The 21,118-nt window shown below is 56.8% G+C and overlaps 8 protein-coding genes across 8 annotated transcripts; 4 read left to right on the top strand and 4 right to left on the bottom strand.

The window, feature by feature from the left end:
* Positions 1–239: 239 nt before the first annotated feature.
* PHACADRAFT_30574 (uncharacterized protein) lies at positions 240–1,049 on the bottom strand (the record flags this gene model as incomplete). Its single annotated transcript, XM_007397565.1, has 2 exons — positions 240–605; positions 684–1,049. 2 exons carry the CDS (start codon positions 1,047–1,049, stop codon positions 240–242), a joined length of 732 nt encoding a protein of 243 aa, XP_007397627.1.
* A 1,005-nt stretch (positions 1,050–2,054) lies between these two features.
* On the top strand, positions 2,055–4,345 carry PHACADRAFT_260046 (uncharacterized protein). Its single transcript, XM_007398231.1, has 10 exons — positions 2,055–2,711; positions 2,775–2,886; positions 2,939–3,097; positions 3,153–3,281; positions 3,337–3,653; positions 3,703–3,712; positions 3,763–3,865; positions 3,916–4,028; positions 4,090–4,120; positions 4,179–4,345. The coding sequence occupies exons 1-10, from the start codon at positions 2,067–2,069 to the stop codon at positions 4,276–4,278; spliced, it is 1,719 nt and encodes a 572-aa protein (XP_007398293.1). The 5' UTR covers positions 2,055–2,066; the 3' UTR covers positions 4,279–4,345.
* A 175-nt stretch (positions 4,346–4,520) lies between these two features.
* PHACADRAFT_148290 (uncharacterized protein) lies at positions 4,521–8,293 on the top strand. The gene is made up of 17 exons (XM_007398232.1): positions 4,521–4,725; positions 4,791–4,890; positions 4,945–5,078; positions 5,148–5,291; positions 5,342–5,482; positions 5,567–5,702; positions 5,760–5,839; positions 5,887–5,982; positions 6,030–6,129; positions 6,182–6,592; positions 6,642–6,740; positions 6,793–6,926; positions 6,988–7,158; positions 7,211–7,360; positions 7,411–7,482; positions 7,539–7,824; positions 7,877–8,293. The coding sequence occupies exons 1-17, from the start codon at positions 4,585–4,587 to the stop codon at positions 8,059–8,061; spliced, it is 2,580 nt and encodes an 859-aa protein (XP_007398294.1). The 5' UTR covers positions 4,521–4,584; the 3' UTR covers positions 8,062–8,293.
* A 1,045-nt stretch (positions 8,294–9,338) lies between these two features.
* PHACADRAFT_260050 (uncharacterized protein) lies at positions 9,339–11,919 on the bottom strand. The gene is made up of 11 exons (XM_007398233.1): positions 11,827–11,919; positions 11,641–11,768; positions 11,477–11,581; positions 11,237–11,423; positions 11,061–11,092; positions 10,462–10,546; positions 10,085–10,152; positions 9,980–10,000; positions 9,849–9,924; positions 9,776–9,782; positions 9,339–9,720 (listed from the first exon to the last, which is right to left on the bottom strand). Exons 1-11 carry the CDS (start codon positions 11,882–11,884, stop codon positions 9,564–9,566), a joined length of 924 nt encoding a protein of 307 aa, XP_007398295.1. The 5' UTR covers positions 11,885–11,919; the 3' UTR covers positions 9,339–9,563.
* A 257-nt stretch (positions 11,920–12,176) lies between these two features.
* PHACADRAFT_99150 (uncharacterized protein) lies at positions 12,177–13,322 on the top strand (the record flags this gene model as incomplete). The annotated part of the gene is made up of 4 exons (XM_007398234.1): positions 12,177–12,313; positions 12,352–12,462; positions 12,516–12,865; positions 12,922–13,322. 4 exons carry the CDS (start codon positions 12,177–12,179, stop codon positions 13,320–13,322), a joined length of 999 nt encoding a protein of 332 aa, XP_007398296.1.
* Positions 13,323–13,612: 290 nt separating this feature from the next.
* On the bottom strand, positions 13,613–15,367 carry PHACADRAFT_260053 (uncharacterized protein). Its single transcript, XM_007398235.1, has one exon. The coding sequence runs from the start codon at positions 15,195–15,197 to the stop codon at positions 14,514–14,516; it is 684 nt and encodes a 227-aa protein (XP_007398297.1). The 5' UTR covers positions 15,198–15,367; the 3' UTR covers positions 13,613–14,513.
* A 362-nt stretch (positions 15,368–15,729) lies between these two features.
* On the bottom strand, positions 15,730–19,338 carry PHACADRAFT_260054 (glycoside hydrolase family 31 protein). Its single transcript, XM_007398236.1, has 8 exons — positions 18,615–19,338; positions 17,933–18,561; positions 17,604–17,876; positions 17,452–17,553; positions 17,204–17,402; positions 16,902–17,145; positions 16,650–16,791; positions 15,730–16,585 (listed from the first exon to the last, which is right to left on the bottom strand). The coding sequence occupies exons 1-8, from the start codon at positions 19,318–19,320 to the stop codon at positions 15,938–15,940; spliced, it is 2,943 nt and encodes a 980-aa protein (XP_007398298.1). The 5' UTR covers positions 19,321–19,338; the 3' UTR covers positions 15,730–15,937.
* Positions 19,339–19,665: 327 nt separating this feature from the next.
* On the top strand, positions 19,666–21,027 carry PHACADRAFT_260057 (uncharacterized protein; the record flags this gene model as incomplete). Its single annotated transcript, XM_007398237.1, has 5 exons — positions 19,666–19,957; positions 20,020–20,141; positions 20,192–20,757; positions 20,813–20,923; positions 20,981–21,027. Coding segments are annotated over exons 1-3 (640 nt in total), but the record flags the coding sequence as incomplete, so codon positions are not given.
* Positions 21,028–21,118: the final 91 nt, after the last annotated feature.

Here is a 21,118-nt window from a genome sequence, read left to right on the forward strand (position 1 = left end):
TAGTACTACTTCTTTATCTAATGATCATGCTTTTACTCTCTTGTATTAAACGCGTTATTCGATTTAAGCCGAGTTTCTTTACATACTCTGCATTGCCGTTAAATGCTACTACTTACATCTTCATCAAGGTTCGAATCCCTTGCCATATATTCGGAGTAATGGACAAAACCGAATCGATTGCGTCATTCCTGTCATAGCTTCTCTATTGCCTACATCAACATGATTCTCGTGCACACTGACTACATTATATCTGACTGATGTCCTTCATGGGATAGACGACCGGCAAAGAAGTACTCTTCAGCCTTTCGAAGCGTCTCCTCTCTTTCCCGGTCTTCGTCCACGGAGGAGTCAGAGTCTTCTTGGTCGTCGTAGGTCGTCGTATCGGAGCTCGTACGCGAGTGAGCCGTCCTAGCCGGTCTTTTCGGCGGAGAGCTGAGCGCGGCAAAAATGGCGTCCGTGGGCCCCAGCGAGGTCCGTGCACTCCTGAACTGCTGGACGAAGTTCTTCCAGTCGGTGCCGGGCGAGACGGGAGAACTGGCCTCGTCCGCTTGAAGCCTCAACGCAGCGGGAGAGGCGGGTGTAGCAGCTCGACCGTCTTTCGTCGGCTGCCGGTGCAGGGAATCACATGCCTGAGATCAGCTCTGCGCAAAACCGCGAGATGCAAAGGCGGGACACTGGCTCACCATCATGCGCGTCAGGACGTGTACGTGGCTAGGTCGTTTGCGATGGCCAGGCGGGCGCGCCCTGAAGGAACGCAGAGGCGAGTCCGAGGAGTCGGGCAGCGTGAGCTCGGGCGGCGTGCGTCGGCCGCCGCCGTGGCGCCGGGAGAGCGGCGGGGACTCGGGGGCGTCGCCGTCTGCAGACAGGGTGTGCGACCCGCCGTCCTCGCCGTCTGCACCAAACTGTGAGTGCGCCACGCTTTCGTTGTCGGACGACTGGTCCGTGGACTCGGCGCTGGCGGACCACGACTCGGAAGACGCGGGCCTAGACGCGAGGTGCCCGCCGGCTGCGGTGCCGTCAGCCTGCGGATCACGAGGAGGGGAAAACATGGTGGTTCCTTGCCTTGGGAAAACGTGAGGGGATGCTGCTGAAGGTCCTGGAGTGCGCTTGATATGCCCGCCGCGGGCCAGCTGGCGCGCGGGCGGTAATAATGGCTTAAGCGTTGCGGGTTGCCGTCTTGGGACATCGCGTTGTCTTTGCTACGGGTCTCGTCTGGGTTGCTGGCTTGAAATGTGCTCATTCTTGTGGCGCGTGTTGGGTTCTTCTCGGAGGCGCAGAGCCGTTATATGGCTGTTGGGGGCAGGCCGTCAGCCCCCCAGGCTGTGCGGCTGCATGGCTGGCTCGCCAGCCTCGCGAACACGCGACATCGATTACTATCTACGCGGGGCGCCATTCTGAATCTCCGTGCGACGCTGACTTCTATAAGCGAAGCGAGCTGAAGCTAACCATACAGCGTAACAAAAACGTGGTGGTCATCCGATAGTCCAACTGTTTCGTATGATGCATGCTCGGTGCGACCTTATGGTGAGGGAATGATGCACTGCGCTGCCTTGGAAACGTTAGCTCGACGCCACGATGCGTTTGTGCTTATTCGCCGACAATGTATTGAGCGACACGCCATCGATAGCACGCTAGTGCTTCAGACAATGATGCAGCGCACTTAAATGTACGTGGGCACCTGTTCACTGGACTGGATAGCGAACAGTGGCGTTCGGCGTGTTAACTTCCTGCAGTTCAACTGATGGTGGCAAAACAAGGAGTGCGGTCCTGTTGTCTGTGACTAAGACTCCGGCGGCGAGCCACATCGTACACTCCAAGTCCCCACGCTGAATACCTTTCAATTGTGGTCGTCTTCATACTGACTCCGGCGACATCGCTTCAGTCTCAAGTTTCTGGAGGGTGAGAAAAACAGCCACCGAACGGGATGTAGCTATCTCCACGTGCATCTAATTTTGCTACGCGCCTCGCCCAGGGTTCACACGATACCTTGGGGTGAGTATATAACTCAAAGTCTGTACATTTAGGCTTCCCTGGCTCGCCGGAAAACCTGCAGGTACGCAGCAGACATGAAGATCTACACTTCTCCCTTTCCTGCGCCGCCGTTCCCCGAAGAGTCGCTGTACACATTCTTGTTCCGGACCAGGTTCGACGACTATCCTCCGACAAGAGCAGCGTTCATCGACGGCCCGACGGGCAGCGTCTTAACTCGCGGAGAGCTCAGAGACCTCACGCTATCCTTGGCGTATGGTCTGCGCACGGAGTTCGCGCGCATGGGCGGAACTCCTCTCGCCAAGGGCGACGTGGTCATGCTCGTCTCGACAAACTGCGTCGCGTTTCCGGTGGCGATGATGGCCGGCATCGCGGCGGGCCTCTGCCTGTCTCCGGCCAGTCCGGCGTACACGCCCCGCGAGCTGCTGCACCAATGGACCGACTCGCGCGCAAAGGCGGCGCTCGTCCATCCTTCGTTGGTCCCGAGCGTGTTGAGGATGTTTGAGCTGCTCGACGTCGACCTCACGGAAGCCAGGCGGAGGATTATACCCTTGGACTGGTCCCCGGGCGAGGCGCAGAAAGGCTTGGACGGCTTTATCTGCATGTCCGACTTGATTGGGAAAGGCAGCTTCGAAGAAGAGAAGTTTACTGGCGAGCGGGCGCTCGACACGATGATCCTGTGCTATTCCTCTGGGACAACCGGTAAACCGAAGGGCGTCGAGGTGACTATTAAAAGTGTAGACTAGTCGCAGCAGATGCTGAGCTGGCCGTGTCACTACGCACAGATCACTCATCGAGGGACGGTCTCGAGTCTGGTCTCAAGCGGCGCAAGCTGTTCGACCCTTCGAGCCTCTAATCCCAAAGCACTCGGGATGCTGCCATTCTGCCACATCTTCGGCAAGTCTTTTCATGACACTGGATACCTTTAGCTAAAACGGGGGCGATACAGGCATTATACAGATACAGTTTATGGAGTTCTTCCGGGGCATACCAGTCGTTGTCATGCCCGGTTTCGAGCCTACGCGATTTTGCCAATACGTTGAGCGGTACGGGATCACACATATCTGCATCGTTCCACCGATATTACTCGTTCTGCTGCATCACCCATGTGAGAAATATCCTCCACATTTCAGATATGTTGCAGGCTTACCGAGGCCGAGGAGCCCTATCACAGTATAACTTGACGTCCCTTGAGTACATGGTTAGCGGCGCGGCGCCACTGAGTATCACACTCTTGAATATGCTCACCAAACGGATGCAAAGTCTTGGCGCCGAAATCCAGGTCGTTCAAGGTCCGCACTTCCCATTCGTCCCGGCTGCAAGAGCATCATCAGTTGAATCAAACAGGTTACGGACTCACGGAATCTGTGGGGTTTTACCTGCCTCTCAAGGACTGGGTCAGGAAAGCCGGAGCAGTTGGCCTGCTGGTGCCACACCTGGAAGCGCGGCTCGTTGCTGACAACGGGAACGATGTCCAAGAGGGTGAGCCCGGTGAGCTGTGGCTCCGTGGGCCGTGCATATTCAAGGGCTACCTGAGAAATGTCGAGGCGACCAACGCATCATTGACACCAGATGGGTGGTTCAAGACCGGAGACGTGTTGTCTCGAGACCCTGAAGGGTATTATACTGTTGTGGATCGCAAGAAGGAGCTCATAAAGTACAAAGTATGTTACACGAGTTTAGCTATGGAACATACCTGAAATTTCGTTTTAGGGCTTCCAAGGTAAGCTGACTGGAGCTCCATGTCCTCGGGCCATTGCTGACGTGCTACAGTTGCACCTGCCGAGCTCGAGGGCGTGCTGCTAGAGCATCCTAATATCGTTGATGCAGGAGTAGTTGGCATAATGTCTGAAGCAGAGGCAACGGAACTCCCGAGGTACACAGCTCCTCTTTTAGTGTGGCTCTCCTGATGTGGCTTGCGTATAGGGCATATGTCGTCCACACAGCCAAACTGGCTTCGGAAGATCGTGAAGCATTCGCTCTGTCAGTTGGGGAGTGGATTAGAGACCGCGTAGCGAGTCACAAGCGACTAAGAGGAGGTTTGACAATGTCTTGCCTAGCATATGTCAGAAGAGCAGCTCATCTTGTCTCATTTTGCAGGGATTGTTGTGGTCGACGCTATTCCGAAGAGGTAAGTCTGATACAATGTTAGCCTGAACAGACATAATCGCTCACTGCACGATATGAAGCCCTTCTGGTAAGATACTGCGTCGAACACTGCGCGATCTTGCACGAGCGGAGGCTTCGAAGGACGGCAAATCATTGCAGAGGTCGAAAGCGAAGCTGTAAACGCATCTTGGCTCAGTGTAGCATTGTTATTTTCCAAATCAAGAAGTTGAATATATGTATGCTGGAGATCAGGCTCAAGTATTTCGCTCAGAGAAAGCCTATAGCAAAGAGGTTGTGGACGAAGTTTGACGCGCGTTTGATATAGCGGCGCCTGTTAACGTGTCACGTGAATATCACGTGATGCCCCTTCGTGGCGTTCCCGTGTTGAGCGTCCACCACCTCAAATCTCAACTTCCTCCCGCTTTATTCACCTCATAACATCTGATGTATTGAGGTTGGAATATTGGGATAAAATAATTTTTTAAGATGTCTCTCAACCTCAACACTCCGACCTCTTTCCCGGCCTTCCCATTCGCGCCGTACGACATTCAGCTCGGTCTCATGCGGCATTTGTACGAGAATATCGAGAATCGACGCGTTACCGTCGTAGAAAGCCCCACAGGGACGGTATGCTGCGCGTTTCACGCGCTTTTGATGCGCCTCTTCGCTAACATTTGTACCGCGTGCTCTAGGGAAAGACGCTCAGTCTCTTGTGTGCTTCTCTAACCTGGCTTCGCGATGAGCAAGACAGGGCACGCAAGGGAAAAATATCTACCGATGATGAGCAAGAAGGTAGCGTTTTTGTGAAATTGCTGCGTGGTTAGTTAGCTGACGGACTCATGGTAGTAATGGATTGGGTGCTTGCGCAGACTCTGGACCGTAAACGACAACAGCTAGAAGCAGAGGAATTGGAATACGCTGAACGCCTTGCCGCAGCTCGTAAACGTGAGGCGATCATGAGACGTGCTGCCAAAGCCAGAGTGCGTAAGAAGCTGGTGCGTTTTTATCGTTGCTCTGTCGGTTCAAAATGTTGACATGATAGGTTTCAGAGAGTTGAACCGGACAAAGAGGGTGACAGAAGTATAGATTTTGACGACTTAGTCTTCTTGCCGGAGAATGTCGACGGTTCATCTATACGAGAAGAAGATGATAATATTTCTCCCGCCGTTCGCGCGCTCATGCAGAAGTACGTCGTTGAACCTTGCTGTATCGTTTCCTGGCTTAAAATTACAGGCTTGAAAAGTCGAAATCGGGCTACTCGTCGAATACAACCGAAGCCGAGCCGACGTGCACAAAAATCTACTACACTTCGCGTACTCACTCTCAACTCTCCCAAGTACTCCAGGAGCTACGGAAGCTGAGCATCTCTTTGTCCCCGTCATCTGTCATCTCACTTCACTCTGCGGCTGGCACAACCGAGACCCGACATAGCAGCCAAGACGGTCCCGTGGGAAAACGTCCTCTAGAGGATGACGAACAGAACGATGCTTCCGTGGTCGATATTAGGACCGTCTCTCTTGCTTCGCGGAAACAGCTATGTGTGAACGAAAAGCTGAAGGGGAAGGGCGGCGACCTGGATGAAGCCTGCAGGCAGCTCTTAAGTGGTGAGCTACGCACCGGATCCATTTGGTCTTCATATCTCAGAACCTTGCTTTTCTCAGAGAAAGGCGACAAACGATGTTCATATCTGCCTCCTGCAGATGACGAGACGAGGATGTTGGATATGCGAGATCAGATCCTGGTATGCAGCAGAATCTGGTAGTATCATCAATGACTTATGTTGCTCAGGCCACACCGAAAGACATTGAATCTCTCGTGCAGACGGGTCAAGAGTCGCGCACGTGTCCTTACTTTGGCTCGAGAAAGGCCATATTGCAGGCTCAAGTACGTCCCAAGAAAGTAGCCCGACAGCCTTGCTCACTTTTGTCTAGCTTGTGCTCTTACCCTATAATCTGCTATTGCAGAGAACTGCTCGAGAATCGCTTGGGATAGACCTGACTGATCAGGTTATTATCGTCGATGAGGCGCACAGTGAGTCACCCTTATCATCTCAACACACAACTCTCTGACGGGAAGTGCGCAGACCTTATATCCACGCTGCTCTCTTTATCCACCGTTCAGCTCCCTCTGCGCACACTTTCAACCTCTCTCAATCAACTCTCAATATATCTGAGTAAATTCCGCAACCGCCTCTCGACAGAGCACAGCCTTCATCTTCGGCGGCTTGTCGGGCTACTCGAAGCGCTCTCCAACTTCGCTGAGGACTGGAAGGCGAAGCGTACCGCATCAACGAGTATCGTAACAAAGAGCGGGACGGCCCAAGCAAATGCGGAGGTCCTCACGTCCGGAGAGCTCATGGCGAAGCTGGGAAGAAAGGTCGAGGGCGTAAACTTGCTCGAGATCGAGAAATACCTGCGAAGCAGCAAGGTTGCGAGGAAAATCTCGGGATATTGCACGCAGGCTATGGAAAAGGCTGCGGGACAAGGCGAGATGTGTTTTGGACTGCAGAGTTGGACACCACTAACATGGCAAATTGCCCGTAGATCCCAAGAAGCTCGTGAAACTGGCCAAGCTGAGCGCAACGACACCGCCTTTGCATGTGGTAGAAAACTTTATCGTGGCGCTGACAGCCGCCAGCGACGGTCAGTAGCTGCCATGTAAGCTAACTGTCGAAATTTCACCTTCCCATTATAGGTGGCCGTGTCACCGTGTCTCTTGCGGGCGATCAGGTGGAGATTAAATACCAACACCTCAATCCTGCCACATACTTTCAAGAGGTCGTCGAGGTGGCCCGCGCGGTTGTCCTTGCCGGCGGCACGATGTCCCCGGTGAGTTCACCGTTTGCCCCACATGCACGGCCCGAATCTCGGACTCACATGCTCAGCATAGATATCTGACATTACAGCCCAACTCTTCCCGTTCGTTCCGCAGGAGCGGCTCACGACATTCTCCTGCGGTCACATCGTGCCGCCGAACAGCCTGCAGACGCTCGTTGTGAAGAAAGGTCCGAAAGGAAGCCAGATGCAGTTTAAATTTGAGAGTCGGAACGACCACGCCCTGGTATGTTTTCCACATCAGACCGTCGGACAGGAAAGGCTAATCTTATCACCAGCTAGCGGAGCTCGGCCAGGTGTTGTTCAATTTTGCAAGCCTCGTACCTGGTGGTATGGTCGTCTTCGTGCCATCATATGGCTTCTTGCATACCGTCATGGGCGTATGGGAGAAGAGTGGCTTGCTGGAGAGGCTGCGCTCCAAAAAGAAGGTGAGCGGCTTCCATGGAGTTGAAGGGATGGTGCTGATTTCATGGACCAGGTTTTCACAGAACCTCAGGAGAGCGCCGAGGTCGAGACCGTTCTCCGCGACTACGCCGCAGAAATTCAATCCGTGCGTATTCTATCTTCATAAACATGAAAATACATGCTCACCTATCTTCCGTGCAGGCTGGCGACGGCGCCCCGGCAGATACCTCAAAGAAGAGAGGCGCCTTGCTCTTCGCCGTTGTCGGCGCGAAGCTCTCGGAAGGCCTGAACTTCTCCGACAACCTCGCCCGCGCAGTTGTCATCGTTGGCCTACCCTTCGCCAATCTCGCTTCTCCCGAGCTCCGCGAGCGCATGGCGTACGTAAACCGCCAACAACAAGGGCGTGACGTGAAGCCGGCTGGCGCAAAGGATGCGGGAACAGAGTTATATGAGAACATGTGCATGAACGCTGTGAACCAGAGTATTGGTAAGCATCTGAAGCCCATAAAGTGCGCGAAAAGGCTCAGATGGATCCATAGGACGCGCCATAAGGCACCGCGGAGACTGGGCGTCGCTCATCCTGCTCGACAGCCGGTATGCATCACCGCGCATACGCAACAAGCTCCCCAAGTGGATCGGGAAGAATGTCACCATTGCGGAGACGTTTGGGGAAGCAGTCAAGGAGATGGGCCGGTTCTACCGGGAGAAGCGGGCAGCTCAGTAGTATCAATGACGATAACGAAAATAAATACTGCAGAGTGATAATGGTACAAATGTGACGAAAAGCGCGTATAAACAGGAAATCTGCGTTGGTCAGGCTACCATCGCCGCTCGTTGTCGGGGTCGAGGCTGGCCCAAGCCGCATCTCTACACGCGTCGCACCAGTCTTGGATGAGGTTCACAACCCTTCGGTTCTCCGTGAACGTCTACAACACCATTGCGACAGAAGAGGTTAGTCGAGCTCACAAAAAGGAAGCGGAGAGCGTACCCTTGGGCATGAGCACTTGCGCGCAGTGTACGTGCCAGCTGTGTGACAGTGGGCCTGACTGAGGCCACAGTGCGGGCTGTTGCAGTCTTTGACGACGCCCGAATCGTACAGCTTCACGTAGTGTTGGCACTTGCGGTGGTAGTTGCCAAAGCTGTCGCGGCCACCAAATCAGACACGGCCCCAGCTAACAGGCGTCAGAGGACGCACCATTCCATTTCACACATAGTGGCTCGAGTGGACAGATAAGGAAGGGGTCGGCTTGGTGGCGTTTGAGTTAGGAGCTACCGGCACAAGTAGGTTGCAGGCGGGGTGGGCGGACTCGGGTTAGTTGATGTTCCCTTTCAGCCCCAAGCCGGAGCCCCTTTATACTGGGGTGCATACCGTGGTGAAACAGCCAGATCAGAAGCGGCACGAGTCTGCAATGCGTTCAGAGGCTGTTGGTGTGCATCATACTTTGGATGTGATATCAACCGAGGCGTTAGGGCCATGGACGCCGGGGCAGCGCGGGCCCTTGCGCAGGAGCATCGGAACGGCTTGAGCGTGTAATATTCGGCCGCTGCGCTCCCTAGGTACGCTCCAGCACGATCGAGAGGTCGAAAATTTTTGATGAACTGGAAAGGTTTGGAAGAAGGCCGCCGTACATCTGTGAACCTGTGATACAATCATCCCGGCCCCAACACCGGCGAAACAGTGCACGAGACACGAGGTCAGATACAATCAGCGGAACGCTGAGTCTGTTCGTAGCGATAGAATGTGTTAGATGCAGCTATCGCTGGGAGGAAGGTTTCGGCAGACCAGCGACCAAGGTCACAGTGCCTCAGACGAACGGTGTCTTGTGTGTTACAGTACAATGATCTGCACAATGTCCGTCACGTACACATGGCCTACCAGGCCTTGTGAGCGACAAATCGGTGCAACGGCGGACCAGATACTGCAGCCCGCAACGGAGTTGCCGAGTGTCAAGAAGGAAAGCATACCTTCTGTATACAGATCGCATCGCGACGGGGCGCAAGGAATCCAAATCCATTTCATTGGATAATGCAGCGATGCAACAGGACTGCGCACCAGATATAAGAGCCTTACGTACATTTGCGTCCGGTCCGTGTCACGGAGACGATGCAGGGTACTGAGGGCACGCGAGAAGTGTGCGGCAGAGGCACGTGCGGGTTCCGCGCCTCCGAGGGCCTACTGACCGAGCCCTTGGAAGTCGGAAGTGATCCCCGCCTCGGCTCTCACGCTCAGGCGTCGGAGTAGTCGTAGAACCCTTTGCCGCTCTTCTTGCCTAGCCATTGTGCGTCAACCATGCGCTCGAGGAGTATGCTCGGGCGGTACTTGGAGTCGCCCGTGCCCTGATAGAGCGTCTGCTGGATCGCAAGGCAAGTGTCGAGTCCGATGCTAGATGAAGCCGTTCATTATCTCCGTCCGGCCAGAGAACGGTGGAACAGCTTACAAATCGGCTGTTGAACGTTCGTCGAGATCACTTTTCAACTAGGGTGCAGCAGCGGAAGTGAACTCGGACGGACCTAGTTGCAACGGGCCCATTGGATGGTTCATACCCAGCTTGAGCGTCTTGTCAATGTCATCCCGCGTGGCAATTCCCTGCGCAGGGCAGTGAGCATTGTAAAACAGGAGGAGCAGCGACGGAGACACCGACCTTCTCTAAGCACATGATGGCCTGGTGTTAAGCGATAGCGGAAATTGCACGTCAGTCGAAAGGAGATGGACTCATTGGAGATGAGCGATGTCAAGTTGTGCGCACCTCGTTAATGAAAGGCATCAGGAGGGCATTGCTCACGAAACCTGGCACATCTTGTGACGAGGTGACCTCTGTAAGAATTATGCTTGAGTCAGCTCACTAGAATGAGAACTCGGAAGGGGATATAGGGAGATGGACCGGAAAAGCGGCAATGCTGTCCGGCGGGAACGCGAATTCAGGGAGGGGGACGGCCCTTGGATTGCTAGATCTGCATCTGTGAGCCATCGCCATTTACTCTCGTCGAGATGGCCAAACAGACACAAATCCTCCCAGCCTATCACGAGGAACATAGATGGGAATGAGGCGTTGATAGAAGTACCAGAGATGCAACGAGTCTATCTCGTGGTGACGCAGGGCATGTGACGCGAAGACTGACACACCTTTACCGCAAGCCATAGCAAACGCCTTCGCCCTCTCCATCGTCTCTTGGGATGTTTGGAGTCCAGATATGAGCTCCACCAGCTTCTAGACTCACGGTAGCCTTGGTCAGCAATTTGTTGTGCACGACATCGGCGTCGATTCAATTATACATGGAAACAGAAAAAGCGAGAGTGGAGAGCGAATAGAGATGGACCTCTTTCCAATAGAGAACGCATTCTGCGCTCCGAAGTGAATAGGTCAAGGCCCGATACCAGACCACGGCATGCTGAAGAGCTGCTCGCAGTTTCGCCCTCGAGGTTCGACTCTACTGAACACGGATGCAGATGTCAAGCGAGAGACAAATGCTCTTTATTGGGTTTAGTTTCACCCATGAAGACGCCTTACATGCAGTGGACGTCCTCCTAGAAATTAGAATAACGCCTACATCCCGCTCAGAGAGTCGGGAACGAATGGGGCGTAAAGCAGCCCAAGACCGGGCTGCGATCGAGCCGAAGCCGCGGTACATGATCAGACCGGCAGGCTTCCCGCCCTATTCCATGGGAAATGCCCCATTTCTGCACACATATATGCTTGTAAGTCGATCGTGAAATCCACTCACCATGACAGGTACGGGATTGAAGAAATGGAGGCCTAAAGGTAGAAACAGTGAGTGACATACCCAGCAGACGTATTGGAAGTGCAATGCTCCGGGCTGCTCTGGGCCGAGGGTATGAAGCCGCAGCGTTCGACAGCGCAAACTGGCCGTAGAAGGTGCTAATGGGAGGAGCGACGTACCGACTACTCGGCTTGGGCTCTGCAGTCCTTCCTTGCTCGATGCCGAATGCCCCTCTGGGATTGTCGAAGCCGCGATCTTCGTGATACTGATGGACGAAGTGTTGCTCGCAAGAATGGTTGAGGGAGGCAGGTCAGCTGCCAGACTCCCAAAGATAGCCTGTTTGAGAGGCAATGACTCCGACACAGCCTATGTCGCTGATCTCGGTCACCTGGGCTTAGAGGTGCAAACGAAACGCGCACCTCAATGACCATGTCCACGTCCTGGAGTCCTGACATCCCTTTCTCAGGCGGGACGACAGAAACCCGATCCCTTGCTTCCTTAGCCTCCTCAGCCTTGATCTTTCCCTGCATTTCGAGGTATATTTGAGCCCCTTCGTGGTTCTTGGAGAACGACATCGACATGCCTTTGCCACGTCTTTCTCGAGGAGCCTGTCCATGAGGGCGAGCCCCTTCTGAATTTGGGCCGACGAACGGTCGTGCAGGAGCACAGGGACCTTTGCTCGCAGCGCTGCCACGTAGGCAATGCCGAGTCCTACCCCCCGAGTCCCGTTAGCCTCACCCCTTATCGTTCACCGTTACGCTTTACGCACCCATCTGGCCTGAGCCCAACACGCCGAGCGTGCGAATGCCATGTCCGTAGATGGTCATGCTGTTCTGCTTGCCGGGTGGTCTGAGGAGATTAGGGTGACGGCGGAAAGGAGGTTGTAAATGCGCGAATATCTGGGCGAAATAATGGCGTTCCCTGGGCGAGACGCGTCGGCCGTCTCGGCCCTCGGAAGGTCACGCGGCTGGGAAAACGCTTTGGGGTTAGGAGTGACGTAAGGCCGTAATATTCAAGCGAATTTCGGTCAGATTTAGCTCTCACTACGACCACACGTCCAACAAGTTTGTACACGTCTGGGATACCCCAGGTATAGACGAAAGATATATTGCTTTGATAATGACATCTACTCTACCCCCACTCGTCCAAGCATTTTCTGGGGCAGTTGGCAGTGCGGCTGCTAACATGGTTGTATACCCTTTAGACCTCGTGGCTACCAGGCTGCAAACAACATCCTTAAAACGACTCAGAGGTGAGTCCTCTGTACTAACAAGCTCCCCGATGCTCACCGGAGTGTAGGCTTTGCTGGCGTGCTGCGTGCACTGCGTCATGTCCTCGAGACTGAAGGATGGAGCGGGCTGTATGACGGCTTACCGACAGACACAGCAGCTACTATAATCTCTAAGTGCGTTGATTTGCCCTCCGTATGCTTTACAAATGGGTCTGAGCGACAGCCAGTTTTCTTTATTTTTACTTCTATGCTTTCCTTCGGACCATTCTTGTCCGGCGCAAAACGCGCATCTCTCCGCCGCCCAAGAGCAAATCGAAGGCAACGCCGGTGCTTTTGGGCGTCGCGGAGGAGCTCGGTATTGGTTTTCTCGCGGGCGTATCCAGCCGAGCGATCTCTACTCCTCTGAGCGTGGTTACCGTTCGGCTCCAAACAGAAACCGAAGGTCGGGACGATCGCGGGGAACTCGACCCAGAGAAAGGCGACCCTGAGGACGCGTCTCGAAGGGGAGAGCCTAAGGGCGTACTTACAACGGTGCAGAAAATCTATGCCGAACAGGGCCTGAAGGGCTTCTGGGGAGGTAGGCTTTCGCACTACACTGGGCTGCGCCAGCATAGCTCAAGAACGCATCATCAGGCTTTTCGACCACAATACCATTATCTTTGAACCCTGCCATCACACTGTTCCTCTTCCAGCTATATCGCAAGCTCGTGGTGCGCGGAAGCAAGACATCCGCGTTAGGCACCCCCAGCGCGTCGTCGTCTTTTGTTGGCGCAGCCTTCTCAAATGCCGTTGCGACGTGGCTGTTATATCCGCTTATGTTGGCCAAGACTCGGCTCCAGATTCACAGGAAACACGTCCAGGAGGCAAATCAGGGCCCGGAACAAGATAAGAAGGGGAGTAATACGTCGATGTTGACAATATGGGAGGACGCACTTGATAAGGAGGGACCGTCCGGATTATACCAAGGTCTGGAGGCTCAGCTTTTGAAGGGCTTCGTTAGCCAAGGTGTGACGATGATGGTGAAACAACGGTAGGCCTCATATCATCATACTTTCCAAAGCAACTACTTATCCTCGCTCATAGAATCGAGTTATACATCGTAGCGCTGTATTTAAGTCGTTTAAGGCGGGGTGCAGTGTAGAGTCTGACCAAAGCGGGCCGCGAGCTAGTAACTTACTGTCCACAAAGAAGTAACTGTTATAAATGTAAGTTACTTCAACTTATATGTAAGACGCCTATGTAAGTAACAGGGCTTACACCATTTACTTACAGCCTAACGATCGCTATTTACTGACATTACCAGCCGGCAATTGCTTCCGCTAGCCGGACCTTGCTCCCTGTCTGAAACAACCACGACGCGACAAAATGCCAGATACTGTTGACCTTTCACACACACTTGACTCGAACATCACAATCTACCCTGGCGACCCTGAGTTCAGCTGTTGCTCACACCTGACACTGTCCGCACATGGCGTGAACGTCCAGCGCATCAACCTCGGCTCTCATTCTGGAACACACGTCGACGCGCCCTACCATTTCTTCGAGGATGGTAGGAAAATTGACGAGATACCGCTCTCGACGTTCGTCGGCCCAGCAGTAGTGGCCGATCTCACTGTGCAGAGTCTCGGGCGGGAGCTGCGCGACAGGGAAGAGATCCAGTGGGCAGACCTGGCGAAGTATGAGGATGCGGTGAGGGCTCAGAAGGGGGCAATACTGCTGTTGCGAACGGGGTGGTCCAAGTATTGGGGCACGCCGAGATATTTTGACCATCCATACGTTTCTGCCGAGGCTGCACGTCGCATCGTCGAGACTGGCGTACGCTTGGTCGGCATCGACACTCTGAGTCCTGATGAGACCATCCTAGACGAAGCAGAGGCGGCGCAGCACAGCTATGCCTTTCACAAGGTCGTCCTCGGTACGGACGTCGTTATCGCAGAGAATCTGACAAGTTTGGAGGCGATTCAGGGTGGACAGTGGATTGTAAGCCTGGTGCCGCTTAAAATCTGTGGATGTGATGGGTCGCCTGTGCGGGCGATGGCATGGAGGGCTGTAGACTAAGGTGTGTTGCATTGCAGGAAGCTTCTATTAGTGCAGTGGTTGCTCATAATCATACAATGTAGTTTTAGAGTTCCCTAGGACATCCTACGGGTATACAGTTACCACAGCATGAAGTCCTCGAGAGTCCGTAGAAATACAAGTTGATGTTTCTCCTTTCCTTCGCTCTCCTACTTCTCCTCCCAAGCAACAGCACGAATCGGGCTCCCATCGCAATCGACAAGGTTCAGAGGTGTAAAGCTGACCCTCAGCCTCTCCTGGTCAACGGCGAGCAGCCTATCCACGGCGTTCAAGTTCTCGACGATGATCGCGCCCTCGCCAAGCCACGCGCGGTGGAAGAGCCCACAGTCGCCCTCTTCGTCGGTGACGAGGTCGGGGCTCATCATGTCACATGCGACGACGCGCACACCAGCCTCGAGGATCTTTGGTGCGACCGCGGGGTCGAGGTACGGGTGCGTGGCATAGGCCGGCGTGCCCCACTGCTGCGACCAGCCGGTGCAGAGCACGAGCGCGACGCCGCGCTGCATGCGTGCCGCGTACGGGCGGAGGTCGTCCCACGTGATCTTCTCGCGGGGCCCCTTGGCGCGGAGGTCCGCGACGACGGCGGGCGCGGCGGTGAGGAGCGCGAGGTCGAGCGCGCCGACGCGCGCGCCGTCCGCGAAGAAGTGGTACGGCGCGTCGACGTGCGTGCCGGTGTGCGTCGCGAGCGCGAGGCTGTGCACGGTCGCGAACGCGCCGTCGGAGACGTGCGAGATGCAGCACGCGTTGAAGCGCGGGTGCCCCTCGCAGGCGTACACCCTGTCCGTCGCGAGCGGCTGGCTGAGGTCGATGATGTCTTTCGGCTGCGGCGCCATTGTGCGGCGCGGTGCGTGCGTGCGTGCGCTGTTGGGTGTGTGTGTGCGTGCGCTGGGCTTGGCTTGGCTCTGGGCCGTGCGGCGCGTGTGGGCGGGCTGGCTGCAACGCACGCCCGGGCATGCCTCCCACAGCTTATATCGCCTCCTGGCGACGTTTCTTCTTGCAAGGTTCTGACGATTCGGTCACGTCTGAGCCTATCTGGTGATGCCTGATCAGCCTCGTCAGCTGCCTGCTTGCCTGCCTAGGGGCCTCGGCCCGCCGGGGCCATTTCTGTCCTCGAGGACCTCCTGCTCTCCGAGGGCTCGCTGCTGCCCGCGTGTGATCACACCGCCGGAAGCATTTGGTGTCGTCACCTCCATTCCAAGGGTTCACACACCCCACCTCTCAAGACGATGGCGCCCCTGTGTCCAGCGGACGAAACGGACGAAACGAGCCCCGGCTTGTGATCGAGAACCGCAGTCTCAAATGCAGCAGCCCAACGTACAGCAGGGGCCATCGAGGGACGCGGACGGACGTACGAGCACAAGGTTTGAATCCTGTCGATAGCTTCTCTATATACAAGCCTGCTTCTCCAGTTGTACTTGGCGTGCAGCCTCTTATCATCAAAAAGAGAAGCCCCGCTATATAATACTCCTTACACTAGAAGCGGGACGCAGCATGGCGCAGCAGCAGCAACAGCAGCAGAAAGAGAGTAGAGCGCAAGCAAGCTCTCGGGGCGGCAGCAGCGGCCGCCGCCGTCCTACTGAATGACAATCTCCCAGTCCCCAACGATGCTCGCCACCGGGTTCTTGACGACCAGCCGCGCCGCCGCGCCCTCCTTGCCCGCGCCGCTCGCGACGCCGGGCACGAACTCCCACTCGAGCTCCGCGCCGCCGAGCGTCACCGTGCCAGGACGCCGCTCGAGGCCGAGCACGACGAGCTTCTCGACGCGCACCGCGCGCACCTCGTCCGCGAACGCGTTCTGCGGGTCGTACACCACCGCGCCCGTGCCCACCCCCACATCTGCGCCTGCGCCTGCGTTCGCTGTGGGCGCCTGCCCGTGTGCCGCGGCGGCGGCGGCGAGGTCCGCGCTGGCGACGTGCGTCGCGCGCCCACGCCGCGCCGCGGTGAACTCGCGCCAGACGAGCGCGCCCGCCGCGTGCCCGTAGCTCTCGCCGTCGTCGAGGTACAGCGTGCCGCGCGCGGCGCCGGCCGTGTCGAGGGCGACGGTGAGCGTGAACGGGTCGCGGCGCATGAGCGGCGACGAGCGGCGCGGGCGCTCGCGCGTCGGGAGGACCGCGCCGCCGCGGACGAGCAGCGGCACCCTGTCGAGCGGCGCTGGCACGGTGACGTTCCTGCCTTTCGCGGCGCCGCGGTAGGCGTGGCTCGTGAAGTAGTCGTAGTAGACCTTGCAAAAAAACAAGTGAGCACGGACACGAGGAGTGGGGAAAAGATCTGGAGACCCGCCGTACCTGATCATCCGCCAAGTACACCTGAGCCTCCGTGGCACCCTTTTCGGTGACAGGCTTGACGAGCAGCCCGGAGCTTCCGACAAAGTACTGGTCGTCGATGGCGAACCCGGCCTCGTCCTCGGGGAAGACGACAAAGTGGGGCCTGGCGGCGTGGGGTGGATGTTCCCGTCAGCGTCTGGTGCAAGTCCCAAAAAAACACTCCCCCGATGGGTGTGGCGGGAGGAGGCAACCGGAGAGGGAGAGGCTGCTCACCTGACGACGGGCATGCCGTTCACGCTCGACTCGTGGAACGCGGTGTACCAGATCGGCAGCATGCTGTACCGGAGGCGCAGGATGTCGCGGACGATGCTCTTGTAGGGCTCGTCGAGGAGGTACGGCTCGCGGCGCTTGGTGTCGATGTGCGCGTGCGCGCGGAAGAAGGGCGTGAACGCGCCGACGTGGTACCACCGCACGAGCATCTCGGGCTCGGGGTTCCCGAAGAAGCCGCCGACGTCGGCTGGGGTAGTGCGCAGTCAGTACACAGCTGGCGGTGAGGGAGGGGACCGAAGGCTTACATCCGGAGAAAGAGAACCCGGCCAGGTTGAGCGAAAGCACCATCTTGATGCCGACGGCCATGTGCTCCCAGGTGCCGAGGTTGTCGCCAGTCCACATCGCGCCGAAGCGTTGCGAACCGGCGAAGAACGAGCGCGTGAGGACGAAGGGGCGCATGGGCGGGTCCGTGCGGGCACGGACAGCCTGCGAGGTTTGGTTGCTCTGTGGCGGCATCAGTGTACGCAAGCCAGTCTGGAGCTCATGTACTCACGAAGAGCATGCCGTTCAGGTTGTGCAGGTCGCGGTGCTCCCAGCCGCCATAGTGGATGTTGTCCCTCGGCATGCTGATCTCAGGCCCGTTGAAGATAGCCGGCTGAAGCAGGGCGTCAGCACCTGCTCTGCATCGACACCTCAGCGACTGACCTCGTTCATGTCATTCCATATGTGGACGTCGGTCGTGCTCTCGATCCAGGCACACTTGTCGGACGAGCCCTGGGAGGTTTTGAAGAGGCCCTTCCACCACTCCCAGCTCGCAGGGTTGAAGAAGTCCACCCAGGCGCTGCTGCCGCTCCAGCACCAGCCCTCGTACTCACTCTGGCCGTCTTTGGTCTTGGCGAGGACGTCGAGCTCCTGTGCCTCTTTGTAGACAGGGTACGACTGGACGCGCTTGAGGTGCGGGTCGACGATGACGACCATCTGCAAGAGAACACGAGGTAAGAAGTGTGGGCGCAGTATGCTTTCACTGTGCCCACCTTGCGAGCGACAGCGGAGACGTCGTTGGCCATATCGACGGGGTCGGGAAAGTTCTTCTTGTCCCAGATGAAGTACTTGTGCTCCTCGGCGTACTCGATGTCGAGCCAGAAGACGTCGACGGGGATGTTCTCCTCGTCGAAGCGTCGCTGCACAGTCCGCACGTCGTCCGAGCTTACGTAATTCCAGCGGCACTGGTGATAAGCGATGGACCAGTGCGGTGGGAGCTCTTGCGTGCCCGTGAGGCCGGTGTACTGCTTGAACACGTCTGCGGGCTTGGGTCCGGGGAGGAGAAAGATGTCTAGGATGCCGGACTCGGAGATCCAGTGGGTATAAGAAGAGTGAGCGCTGGGGTGTGCGACGTCTATGAAGGTGTCGGAGGCGATGGCGTTGAAGATGCCGACGGTGGACTCCTTCGAGTGCGCGTACATGACAGGAATGGAACCGTACAGAGACATGGTCGAGTCGGCCATGTACTCGAAAACGTCGGAATTCCAGAGACGGTAAGGCTCGTTGTAGTAGGAGTCCTCGCCGGAAGTTGTTGGGAGCGAGAGGCGCGTGGCATGCTGAGGAATACCGTAGACGTGTTCATGGTTGGGGAAGCTGATGTCCATAGAGAGCATCTGAGGGCCTTTCCGCAAACATGTCAGGATAGCCTAACACTGTATAACCACCACCACGCACCTTTGGGCTTCGAGTCAGTCCAGGACTTCCAAGTCTCTTCCCAATAGCCATCTTCTTCCTCGCCCTCAAACCACGAACGAGGGTTCGGCACTTCCATCACCGTTTGTGCGCTCTCTTCGCCCTCTACAGCTTCGGGAGTAGGCTGAGGTTCCTCCTTGGTGCGGAAGTGCTCCATGTGCATGAGTCCGAGGCTGTTGAGAGCGACCTCGGTGCGTCCGTTGCGTGAAAGTGTGACGACGAGCGGGTTGAAGGCTATCTCGACGTCGACCTTGTTGCCCTTGGGGCCATATGTCGCCCTGACCTCCTTCTTGCCGACGGTCCACCGAATATCTTTGCTGATCTCTGGTTCCGCTACCAGTGCCCAGGACGCAGCCTCGTCGTAACGCTTGCCCTTGCCGTTGACCTCGTCCATGCGAACGCGCACCACACCATCCTTGTGCACGCGAACATCCAGTCCAAAGTTGATTTCAGGGTAGAGCGAGGATTTGACGGCAGCGGTGAATGAGGTCTGGTCGGAGGAGATGGCGAGAGAGCTGGGGTCGACTGAATACGGCGACTTCCAGTCTGGGTTCTCGCCGGCGCGTTGAGCGATCGCCTTTCCACGTCGACAGAAGGCGGCCTTGTCGCATGTTTTGAAGTCTTCGAGCTTTACTGCGAGAGCAAGAGGCGCCGCTGCGAGCAGCAGTAACGAGCTCAGTGCTCTCATTTTGTCGGTGAGGCCGTCCAGCGACGGGTAGGCTGAGGTCGTGAGGTGTCAGTCCGCCCGGTGACGTGGTACGGGCGGACTTTCAACGTCTTGATCGCCGACGCCTTTGTGGCACCCACGTGGGACAATATCCTAGCTACACTTCGACTCTGCCGGCGGGGTCTGCTGCGAGGACTTTGAAAGATAACCGGGCTTGTTTTTGCCACAATGTGCACGGAGCATACAATATCGAAGACGTGAAAACAGCCGGCTGTCACGTGGACGCTTCCCGTTTGCGAACAAATAGACGCCTTCGCATTCGAACCCTCTTCCATGATACACCTCCCCATGCTCCCTGCACTATGGCAACCATGACCTCCACCGACAGCGCTCTTGTCGCCTCGTCTAGCAAATCGAGTGTCGGTGGAGCTGCCCCCAGCCACCGTCTGCTCTACCGCGGCGCGCTCGCCCTGCCCGACTCGCACCTGCTCCTCGACGGACTCAGTTTCGTCGCAGGCACCACTTCAACCTCGGAAAACCTCCTTGAAAATCCACTTGCGCTTGCGCTAGAGTCCATGCGCGGTCGGCCAAGTCTTCACTTCCTCGGAACGGAAGACTTGAAGGATGTTTGGTTGGACGCGACGGGCGAGGTTAACGTGTGCGTGACGCGTCTTCTCCTAGTGATCGCGTTCATCAGCTAATATGCACGCGTCTTACAAGATACCTACACCCCCTTTCGACACTAAGCCAAGTGTATTTCGAGAATGTACTCTGCCTGGAACCTATCACATCCTCTCAGAAACGTACGAATGTCGGGATACGCTGTGGGCTGGGCGACGGGAGTGAGCGCCCTCTGTGCTCGTGTGGCCCCGCCATTCTGACCGTCTCGCAGGTGACCCGGCCACGACCGACTTCCTCATCTACGGCCAACTCATGCCAACCGCCGACCAAGACAAGCCGCTGCCCTCTACCTCCGACGCGCCCCCCGAAACTCTACACATCCTCGCCGCGCGCATCCTCGCCCACCCTCCACAGCCCGCCGTCCGTGCGCCGCGCCCGGACGACCCCACGCCCCGCAGACCGCCTGCGCTCTCCGGGAGCGCGACGAAACGCAAAGGCATAGACCCCGACGCCGCCCTGCCCGCCGCCCTGGGGAAGCGCGCCAAGTCCAAGTCTGCCGTGGAAGAGGACGAGCAGGTGCGGAGGGCACGCGAGGTGATGCTGCACGGCCCGAGGGCCGCAGGCGTCGGAGCGGGGCTCAAGAGGTCCAGGTCGGGCAGGGCGGCGGACGGCTTCAAGGTGCCGCAGCTTCCTGCGAGGGCCGGGTCCATGGACAGCCTGTCCTTTGGGCCTTCGCGGGACGATTCTGCTGCGGCCGCGGATGCTGGGGCGAAGGGCAAGGGCAGGGAGGCCGCTGAGCAGCCCGGGTCGGGCGAGCTCGAGAAGGCGAACAAGACGGTGAGTCCCGGTTTGCAACGCGTCCTTTGAGCACGTCGTTGACGCTCCATTGCAGGTCATCAAACAGGCGACGATCGCAGCTCTGTCGAAGTATGGTATCACGAAACCACATGCCGACTTTACTGAACTGTACCAGACTACGTACCGCGGAGTCTGTTTTGCACTGGTGCGTCCAGGCCCAGCCTTTCTAAAAGGACATGCATCCAGCCTTACCCTATAATAGAGATCTGTCATCCGCGTACAGGCGGCAAACATGCGGACTGTGGATAAGCTTGTACAGGACCACTTGCGCATGTACCTCCGAGGCAACGGGGAGAACCACCACAAATAATATGACGTCCTGCGGCCCTTCCAGTCCAAG

This window comes from Phanerochaete carnosa (genome assembly GCF_000300595.1).
Source record: "Phanerochaete carnosa HHB-10118-sp unplaced genomic scaffold PHACAscaffold_7, whole genome shotgun sequence".
In the NCBI taxonomy this organism is placed as follows: Eukaryota; Fungi; Basidiomycota; class Agaricomycetes; order Polyporales; family Phanerochaetaceae; genus Phanerochaete; species Phanerochaete carnosa.

Coding starts and splice junctions, on each gene's coding strand:
- PHACADRAFT_260046 (XM_007398231.1), top strand. CDS start 2,067: ATGAAGATCTACACTTCTCCCTTTCCTGCGCCGCCGTTCCCCGAAGAG. Junction 3,282..3,336: donor CGAAATCCAGGTCGTTCAAG/GTCCGCACTTCC, acceptor TGAATCAAACAG/GTTACGGACTCACGGAATCT. Junction 4,029..4,089: donor TCACAAGCGACTAAGAGGAG/GTTTGACAATGT, acceptor CTCATTTTGCAG/GGATTGTTGTGGTCGACGCT.
- PHACADRAFT_148290 (XM_007398232.1), top strand. CDS start 4,585: ATGTCTCTCAACCTCAACACTCCGACCTCTTTCCCGGCCTTCCCATTC. Junction 5,483..5,566: donor TCTCTTTGTCCCCGTCATCT/GTCATCTCACTT, acceptor CGTCCTCTAGAG/GATGACGAACAGAACGATGC. Junction 7,825..7,876: donor CGCTGTGAACCAGAGTATTG/GTAAGCATCTGA, acceptor ATGGATCCATAG/GACGCGCCATAAGGCACCGC.
- PHACADRAFT_260050 (XM_007398233.1), bottom strand. CDS start 11,884: ATGACCATCTACGGACATGGCATTCGCACGCTCGGCGTGTTGGGCTCA. Junction 11,769..11,826: donor GTTGGGCTCAGGCCAGATGG/GTGCGTAAAGCG, acceptor CTCGGGGGGTAG/GACTCGGCATTGCCTACGTG. Junction 10,547..11,060: donor TCAATCCCGTACCTGTCATG/GTGAGTGGATTT, acceptor CCGTGAGTCTAG/AAGCTGGTGGAGCTCATATC.
- PHACADRAFT_260053 (XM_007398235.1), bottom strand. CDS start 15,197: ATGGCGCCGCAGCCGAAAGACATCATCGACCTCAGCCAGCCGCTCGCG.
- PHACADRAFT_260054 (XM_007398236.1), bottom strand. CDS start 19,320: ATGAGAGCACTGAGCTCGTTACTGCTGCTCGCAGCGGCGCCTCTTGCT. Junction 17,403..17,451: donor ACCTGAACGGCATGCTCTTC/GTGAGTACATGA, acceptor ATGCCGCCACAG/AGCAACCAAACCTCGCAGGC. Junction 16,586..16,649: donor TGTACTTGGCGGATGATCAG/GTACGGCGGGTC, acceptor TTTTTTTGCAAG/GTCTACTACGACTACTTCAC.